The sequence below is a fragment of the Canis lupus genome, chromosome 38 (assembly GCF_048164855.1).
Source record: "Canis lupus baileyi chromosome 38, mCanLup2.hap1, whole genome shotgun sequence".
Lineage (NCBI taxonomy): Eukaryota > Metazoa > Chordata > Mammalia > Carnivora > Canidae > Canis > Canis lupus.
In genome coordinates, this window is record NC_132875.1 from 6,938,895 (window position 1) to 6,948,634 (window position 9,740).

The window sequence follows — 9,740 nt, forward strand, 5'->3', positions numbered from 1 at the left end:
GACTGCCATATTGCTTATTTTTACCAGAGAGTGTAGGCTTCATCAGCTCAGCCTACAGTTACAAATATGAACCACTTTAAATCCCTTTCCTTTTCCTTTTCACCGACTTGACACTTGATACCTCCCCCAACTGATTCCTTCTGTACTTACATTTCAAGGAATACAGATTAACTAAGTATTCTAAATTCCGTAATATCATAATTGGCAGATGAATGGTGTGTGTGAATTTGTTGATCTCTAGTCTTCCTGCAACATGTTTGTCCAGGATTTGCAATTTAAGAGATGGCAGGCATCAAACACTGCTTTGGAGAAAGGAGAGGAAGGATAGTGAGTGAGATCCAGAGGTAGGCCTGGGGAGCTCTCTGGGACTATAGCAAACAAGTCAGATGTGTAATTTTGTGTGACTCTAATTATCAATCTGTCTTTGAAAACAAGCAAGAGAGTCCTTATCCATTTCTCATGAGCCAAATGAGAGATATCTGTGATTCAAAGACCATCCTATTTAAACGTCTCATTTGTTGTTCTACAAATGTGGGGCTGTGGACCGTGTCTGCCCATCATTAGAATAAATCCTCACACAGTTTTGTTTTAGATTGTATGTTCCATGTTTACATTCAGACATTTGAAAAACTGGGACAGGAAACTCTTAGATTTCAAGGCATCTATTTTTCATTTATTTGCATTCTCTCCTAGGTGTTTCTCAGCACAAGGCGGGGTGCGTGGATTTGGAACCGGGTCTGGGATAACGGAATGCCCGTGGACACTGTTCTCTTCACTCGTTTTAATGCTGTCCTCACCAGATTTTACCCCACATTCTTAATCAACAGATGGGCAGAGAATAAATTAAACGCTCGATTTAACCATGATGTTTATGGTTTGCTACCTCAACACAGGTATGTTCTAGGATTTTTACAGAGTAATTTTGTCTCTGCCTTTAAACCCTGGTATAGTTAAGTATTTTTTCTTTCTTTCTTTCTTTTTATGTTGGTATAATGTAATCCCTATCCACCTATCCACTGTGAAATATAAATGTGGAAGCACATAAAATTGACTGTGTACAGCCTACATAAATTTAATAAATATTTCTGGGTCCCTACTATGATCAAGTAGGTTTCTGGGTACTGGGAGTGGAAGGACAAGGCCAGGTAGAGTGCTAGCTCTTGCTGGGCCTCCTTTCTATTAGGAGAGAAACCAACTAGTCAATACATAATGTAATGACATGGAGCAATATGTGCTATGAAGAAATAGTAAACAGAGTTGGGGAGAGGAATCTTTTTTAGATGAGATAGTTCTGGAATACTCACATGATGAAAAAGCATATGAATGCAGACCTGAAAGATGTGAGGAGGTGAGTCCTGAGAGAATATCTAAGATGAGAATGACATTCTAGGGGCGCCCAGGTGGCTCAGTGGTTGGGCATCTGCCTTTGACTCCGGTCATGACCCAGGGTCCTGGGATCGAGTTCCACATCGGCTTCCCTATAGAGTCTGCTTCTCCCTCTGTCTGTGTCTCTCAAAAATAAATAAATGAAATCTTAAAAAAAAAATAACATTCTTGCAGAAGAAACACCAAGTTCAAAGGCTGGAATGAGCATAATTTATTCAAGGAAGAGCAAGGAACCCAGTGTAGCTTGACTACTAGGAGAGGGCAAGTGGTAGGAAATAAGTTCAGGGATGTAGGCAGAGGCCAGGTCACAGAGGGATTTTTTTAAAAGATTTATTTATTTATATTAGAGAGAGAGCACATGTGGAGGTGGGGGAAGGAGCAGAGTGAGAGAAAGAATTTCAAGCAGACTCCCCACTGAGCACAGAGCCAGACTCAGGGCTTGATCTCACAACCCTGAGATCATAACCTGAGCCAAAATCAAGAGTCACTCAACTGACTGAGCCACCCAAGCACCCTCAGAGGGATTTTTAGGGCTACAGCATGGTCATAGCTTTGGGTTTCATTTTTAGTGAAACAGAAACCCATCAGGATATAACTCTACATTTTAAAAGGATCACTCAGGCTGCTAAGTGGAAGAGAAATTGTGGGAGGTCAGAGGTGGAATCGGAGACCTACTAACAGTATTAAATAATGTCAGTAAAATTTATAAAGATGGTATTTAGGTTCTAAAATAGATGGAAATCAGAACGTGATCTGATTTTCCTGTTCTATTATGAACACTTACACCAACTGCTCTTAACAATCTCTCCCCCAAAAAATTGTTTTAAAGAAGTTAGATATCAATATTACCATTGGTATAACTTTTATTACCACGTTTTGAAATCTTCCCTTTGCATGTAATAAGCATTAAGTAAATGTTATTGGCAGTCTAATAAATACAGAATGTTTATTCAGTAAATAATTCAGAAAAAGTATTGAGTAAAAGAAATCTTTTCTAAAACCAAAATGTAAGTCTTTTTTTCCTTAGCTCAACTAAAAAACATTTGAAGCATTTTCTGAGCTCATTTCTAAAAAGACACATTAATTTTCCTGGATTTTAATTTTTATTCTCCAGATTTCTGAGCCATCAGGCTACTTTCAGTGATGATCTACCCAATCACATAATATCTGGAAGAATTCTGATAAAACCAAATGTGAGAGAGTTCACGGAGACATCTGCCATCTTTGAAGATGGCACAGAAGAGGACCTCGATGTTATCATTTTTGCCACAGGATACACTACTTTCTCTTTCCCCTTTTTGGAAAATAATTCAACAGTTCTGGACAGCCAACGCTCCATGTTTAAATTTGTCTTTCCTCCTCAACTAGAGAAACCATCCCTAGCTTTCATCGGCATCCTCCAGCCAGTGGGAGCCACCATACCCACATCAGAGCTCCAGAGTCGATGGGCTGTCCGCGTATTCAAGGGTATGAGCTGACCTGTGTAGTTAGAGAAGGCCATCGAGATAGTGTGACTTCACAGACATTGTGAAGCTCTTCTGCTGCAAAATATGTCTGAAGTTAACCTTTACAGTATCCAAAATTGTGCCACTTGAGTATTTGTTACTTTAGGGTTTGATAGCTATTTAACCTGTAGGGTTCTGATATGAAAATGAAGATTAAATATATAAATATCTAAGATGAGAATGACATTCTAGGGGCACCCGGGTGGCTCAGTGGTTGGGCATCTGCCTTCGACTCAGGTCATGATCCTAGAGTCCTGGGATCAAGTCCCACATCGGCCTCCCTACAGAGTCTGCTGCTCCCTCTGTCTGTGTCTCTCATGAATAAATAAGTGAAATCTTAAAAAAAAAATAATAACATTCTTGCAGAAGAAACACCAAGTTCAAAGGCTGGAATGAGCATGATTTATTCAAGGAAGAGCAAGGAACCCAGTGTAGCTAGACTACTCGGAGAGGACAAGTGGTAGGAAATAAGTTCAGAGATGTAGGCAGGGGCCAGGTCACAGAGGGATTTTTTTTTTAAAGATTTATTTATTTATATTAGAGAGAGAGCACAAGTGGGGGTGGGGGAGCTATCGTCAAATGACAAGTTATTGGCAAAGAATTCTTTAGAGCACTTCAGGGCAGGATATAGTATAGGAAGTGAGGGCAGTAAGAAGAAAGGTTTCAACCTGAAGCATAGATGGGAAATAATAACTATTCTACTTCCCAATGTTGCTAGAATTATTTTAATGAGCCCAAATTAAAGGGAGCATTTTGCCTGTCTCTCATGTTCAAAATAAAAAGAAGACAGGCAGAGTCACAGAATTATGAATTGTAAATTATGTGAATTATGAGAACTATGACAGAATCACAGAATAACCAGAGGAACACGACAGCACAATTAAAAGAGCAGGAGCTTTGATAAACCCGGGATTAAAACCAAGCTCCTCCATGTACTGACTGCATGATCTTGTCACATTCCCTGACCTCCATAATTTTCTCACTTATAAAAATGGGAATATTTGGGGCACCTGGGTGGCTCAGTTGATGAGCATCTGCCTTTGGCTCAGGGCATGATCCTGGGGTCCCGAGATCAAGTCCTATACCTGCTTCTCCCTCTGCCTGATGTCTCCTATCATTAATTCTAAGGTTGAGAATGAATTGATGAAAACAGATTTAAAACCTACCTTTATGGGAGGCCTGGCTCTTGGTCTCAGGGTTGTGAGTTTGAGGTTGGATGTAGAGTGTGCTTAAAAACAAAATCTTAAAAAAAAAAGCCCTACCTTTATGAAATTATGTTAATCACATTATAATGATTCTGCTCATTTATTTGTTTCTCCTTTAAAAAGTTCCTGGAACATCAAGTCCCTCATCAGGCTCCCTGCGGGGAGCCTGCTTCTCCCTCTGCCTATGTCTCTGCCTCTCTCTCTGTGTCTCTCATGAATAAATAAATAAAATCTTTAAAGGTCAGCCAGAATGAATGGGTAATGGGACTACACACACACTATTTTGTATCTTGTCAGTTAGAGTATGACTCCTTTCAGTCCATCCTTTTTTGTGGGCTTTGAGGTCTGCTAGTCAAGATGCAAACTCATCAGAGGACATGCTTTTGCATCCGTAAGGCATGTGCACCCAATAAAACAATGAGTGGAGGGCATTCCAGAATAACTCCTGGATCTCTCCCCCACTCTTGTGCTACCTCACTCATGGTGTTCTCTACCAAACTGACTCTACTCAGGGTATTCATTTCTTTTGGAACCTCATCATCTTTCTTTCCTAGGATTGAACAAATTACCTTCGGTGAGTGGCATGATGGATGACATAAGAAAGAAGAGAGAAAAAATTGAAAAAGAGTAAGAAACTTGCTTCTTAGTGAAAGTCAATTGAAAGTGTTTAGGTGGGTGGGATGCCTGGGCAGTTGAGCCTCTGCCTCAGGCTCAGGGCATGATCCTGGAGTCCCTGGATAGAGTCCCGCATCGGGCTCTTGCAGGGAGCCTGCTTCTCCTTCTGCCTGTGTCTCTGCCTCTTTCTGTGTCTCTCATGAATAAATAAATAAAATCTGAAAGAAGAGAAAGAAAGAAAGAAAGAAAGAAAGAAAGAAAGAAAGAAAGAAAGAAAGAAAGACGGAAAGAAAGAAAGGAAGAAAGAAAGGAAGAAAGAATGAGTGTTAGGTGGAATTGCTTGCCTATCAAGCATTCTTTATATTTTTCTTTTTTTTAATCTTTTTTTCTTTATATTTTTCTCATCATAGAACCTGAGTCTCTTTGCCTAGATGAGATCTCAAATTATCAACTTCTTCATTTCTTCTTAAGCATAATATAAATGTATGGAATATTTGTGGGAAGAATGGATACAGAATAATTCAACACAGAAACTTTAGAATTGTGTTTAAAATTCATGTAATGCTGGATAAGCATACAATTATAAATTTATGTCATAGCATAGCCTTAGAGGTGCAAAGTGTATAAAAATGTAAGATGAAATGAAGGGTTGTTCACTCTTCTAAGGAGTTGGAAAGATAAATCAATGTGAGAAATGAGTTGGCAAATCATTACAGAATCCAATTAAAATTCTGACATGAAGTCAGAGGCTCGGAGGTTGTACCAAATCTTCTTAATAGAAAATTATTCTCAACCTTTGGGGTTGGAAATAAATTTCTAAAAAACAAATACCTGTTGAGAATCCATCGTGTGAGAGTCACAGCTTGTTCTCTTTGATCAAGGGTTCATCCTAAAAATACTCACTTATGCAGTAGCTGGTTTAAGAAGGTCAGCCAGGGATTGCATTTCAGCAATACCAAAAATCAAATTAATTAGGTCACACATACCTAAATAACTGGCCTGTACAATTCATATTTCCCACCAATTTACCAAAAGGAGATTATATCCTGAATGATAATCAAATGCATGGCCAAAGTACAGAAGATTTCAGGAAAGAATATCATTAATATGACAAAAATCTCCTGAAACCCACCTATCACTATCCAAGACCTTTGGAAGGATTTGAGAGTGAAACATACAGTGTGTGACTGACTATTTTGTTAGAAACCACCAAGAAATTATCAATAGCCATTAATTCTTTTCCCCATAGATTATCCCTCATACAAGATCCACTGATGTTTAGAGGAAATTGTGCTTGGAGGCATGGGAGTTGTCATCGGACTTGAGGTTTTTAATTTTTTTTTCCCTTCTGATTTCAGATTCCTGAATAATCCTCGTGACACATGCAGAGTGCAGTACGTGGATTACATGGATGAAATTGCCTCTGAGATAGGAGTGAAACCCAACCTGCTCTCGCTCTTCCTGTGGGATCCTAAACTGGCTAAGGACATTTTCTTTGGACCATGCACGCCTTACCAGTACCGCCTGCAGGGGCCAGGGAAGTGGGCTGGGGCCCGGAGAGCCATCCTGACCCAGAGAGAGCGGATCATCAAGCCACTGAGGACTCGTACCCTCAGCCATGACCAGCCCCCATACTCTGTGCCATTTTGGCTTAAAAGTATCTGTGCTGTTCTTCTCTTTGTTCTCACTTTAATCATTATTAAAGGATAATCCTATGATCGTTAGTCCATTAGAGTCGAAGAGTGACACACACTAATTAAGAGACAGGCATGTGCAAGTGTTTATCCCTCAGTTCAGACTAGACCAGTACAATAAATTATCTGATAATTCCAAAAATTCTCTTGCGTGAGTATCTTGGCCAAACTGGAGATTTTTCTTCAACAGAGATTTCAAATGAAGTGGCTTGTATGAAACTTTGCTTTGGAAGTGTAAAGTTAATTTCCATAATGTGACAGATGTTCTCCGTTATGCCAAGTTCTCCTAGGCCCTCCCTTTATAGTAAACACATGGTTTGTCAGCTGTTTGCAATTGGCAAATTCTTGATTTTGCATGGAAAGCACAGCCTAGGAAAAAGTATCTCTTCAAACAATCTTGAATAGCTAAGAAGGGACAAAGTCTTCATCAGAAACCTTCTCTTCTAGGGTCACCTTCTATAGAATCATGGATGTGGAGGTAACAGAGTACTTGTGCATGGGTTTATCAGGGATTTTTGAGGGTATTTTAGGAGATGGAGATTGCCACGGAGGAAAAAAGAAAGAATAATATAAGTCAGGAAATGTACATAATTTTGTGTTCTCTTAAAACTATCGAAACATGAATTCTACAGTAAACATACAAAATTCTATAAAAACATGTAGGGGAATGTGAGAGGAAAAAGTTATATATATGTATATGTATATGTATATATATATATATATGGTGAAATGATTACCATAACCATGGTAATTAACATATCCATCATCACACATCAACACATTTATTTTTGAACTGAGAACACTAAAGATCTATCCTTTTAGCAAATTTCAATAGTATGAAATTCAATAAAATATTTAATAATTCAGTAATACAGTATTATTAACTAGAGTCACCATACTGTATATTAGATCTCCAGAACTTATTCATCTTATAACTAAATCTTTGTTCCTTTGACCAACAGCTCCCCATTTCCCCCCAACCATCAGCCCCTGGTGACCACTCTTCTATTCTGTTCTGATTCTGAGAGCTCAATGTTTCATAATTCCACATACAAGTGAGATAATGCAGTATTTGTCTTTCTGTGTCTGGTTTATCTCATTTAGCACAATATCCTCCAGTTTCACCCATTAGGTCACAAATGGCAGGATCCCCTTTTCTAAGGCTGAATAATATTCAATTATATGTATATACACGCACCATATTTTCTTTATCCCTTCATCTTTATCCCTTCATGAACACTTAGGGTGCTTCCCTATCCTGGCTTTGTGATGGGCACTGTGATAAACTTGGGAGTGCAGATACCTCTTTAAGATTCCGTTTTCATTTCCTTTGGATATGTAGTCACAAGTGGGATTGCTGATCCTCTATATGGGAGCTCTATTTTTAATTTTGGGGGGAACCTCCATCCTGTTTCCTACAAAGGCCATACTGATTTATACTCCTACCAAGCGTGTAAATGGGCTTCCTTTTTTCAAGGCTCTCGATTCTTCTCTTTCATATCCCATATCTAGTCGAACAGCAAATCTTAATACCTTCAAAGTAAATCCAGAATCACCACTTCTCATCACCTCCACCACTGCCACCATCTTTTGTTTTTATCATTATAACAGTCTCCTCATCATACTCCTTGCTTCACCCCTACTCTTTGTGGTTTATTCTCATTAGAGCAGCCAAATGATATGTTTAAAACATAAACCAGATTATGACATAGCCAAAATTGCCAGTGACTTCCCTGTCACTCAGAGTAATGGCTAAATCCTAACAATCCTACCAGTCCTTTCATGACGTACTTCCCCACTGCTTCTCTGATCTCCCCACCACTGCTCTCTTCCATGTTCATTCCTTAAACAGACCAATCCTACTCTCCCTCCACGGTCATTGCACTTGCTGTTTCTTTTCCTGGAACTCTTCTCCTCCTACATATCCAAAAAGCTCACTCCTTCACCTCCTTCAGGTCTTTGCTCAAATGTCATCTTTTTAAGTGAGACCTTTCTCTTTTTGTTGTGTATATCATATTCCATTAGGCAAAACTGTGAGCTTTTTTGTTTGCAGGTTTGCAAGGTTTGGTTCTTTTTTCTTTTTAATTTTTTAAAAATTTATTTATTTATTTTTAGAGAGAGGGAGAGCAGGGGGAGGGGCAGAGAGAGAGAACCCCAAGCAGACTCCCTGCTGATAGTGCCCGATGCGGGGCTTGATCTCATGACCTTGAGATCATGACCTGAGCTGAAACCAAGAGTCAGATGCCCGACCAATAGTGCCACGAGACATCTCCTTTTCTTTTAAGATTTATTTATTTATTTTGGGGGGTGGGGAGGGTGGGCATAGGAAGAGAGTGAGAGAGAATCCCAAACAGACTCTCTATTAAAGGCAGCTAGGCAATTGATCCCAGTACCCTGAGATCATGACCCAAGCCAAACTCAAGAGTCAGCCACTTAACCACTGAGCCGTCCATGTGCCTCGTGCCTCTGGTTCCTTTTTTTTTTTTGAAGTGAGATCTTACCTGACTACATAAAATAGCAATTCCCATCTTCCTTATCTTGCTTTAGTTTTCTCGCCATCATAATACATTTTAACTGTGACTCTGTTACCTATTTCTCTATCTCCCTCTTCCACATAGCAGACTTTCCCTATTCTGTCAAACAGTTGCTGGCACAAACTAGGAGCTTAAAAAAGATTCGTTTAATAAATAAACAAATGGATATTGTCCCTATTCTCAAAGAGCTCAAAATTTAATAGAAAAAGTAACCACCTGAACAGACGAATAACATTTGAACATTGATGCATCTGTCTATAGCAAATATATGAACCAGTGCTGTGGGAATACAGAAGACAGAGCAAAGAACTCAGAGAAGGGGAAGAAGTGAGGAAGGAACCACAAAGACAGGGAAAATAGACTTGGATCTCGAAGGATGCCTAAGAGTTTATTTCTGGGAAAAGAGAAGGACATCAATTATGCAATGGAGGAGTGAGCAGCCTAGAATGCTAGCACAGGGTATGCAAGAGTGCATGACAGAAATGAGCCCAAAGAGGTGTTTTGGAGACAGAAATGGAGGAACTTCTGCCCCCCACACCTACCCCCACTCCCTTGGTTCATCTGGACCGGAACCAGAATTTCTCATGTCCCTACCCTGCATCCAGCTTCCACCACGCATCATGCTATCTCCTAAAGAGCCAGCGGAGTTAAACTTCTCAAAGGCAGGTCTAGACATCATTCCCTATTAAAACTAATTGTCATTCATTATTGGTTCTTTGAACCAAACTCAACTCTTTAGCTGACATAAAAAGGTTATAAGTGAAGTGAAATTTTCCATTTTTTTGTGTGTTTTATTTGTTT

The 9,740-nt window shown here is 39.4% G+C and overlaps 1 protein-coding gene across 1 annotated transcript; it reads left to right on the plus strand.

The window, feature by feature from the left end:
• The first annotated feature begins 211 nt into the window (after nt 1-211).
• Nucleotides 212-6,435, plus strand: LOC140627050 (flavin-containing monooxygenase 5-like). The gene is made up of 5 exons (XM_072815090.1): nt 212-344; nt 694-893; nt 2,501-2,853; nt 4,651-4,723; nt 6,070-6,435. The coding sequence occupies exons 2-5, from the start codon at nt 751-753 to the stop codon at nt 6,419-6,421; spliced, it is 921 nt and encodes a 306-aa protein (XP_072671191.1). The 5' UTR covers nt 212-344; nt 694-750; the 3' UTR covers nt 6,422-6,435.
• The last annotated feature ends 3,305 nt before the right edge of the window (nt 6,436-9,740 follow it).

Excerpts from the sequence above, each read along its gene's own strand:
- LOC140627050 (XM_072815090.1), top strand. The coding sequence starts at position 751 with ATGCCCGTGGACACTGTTCTCTTCACTCGTTTTAATGCTGTCCTCACC. Across the intron at positions 894-2,500 it reads GGTTTGCTACCTCAACACAG|ATTTCTGAGCCATCAGGCTA; the intron begins GTATGTTCTAGG and ends TTTATTCTCCAG. Across the intron at positions 4,724-6,069 it reads AGAGAAAAAATTGAAAAAGA|ATTCCTGAATAATCCTCGTG; the intron begins GTAAGAAACTTG and ends TTCTGATTTCAG.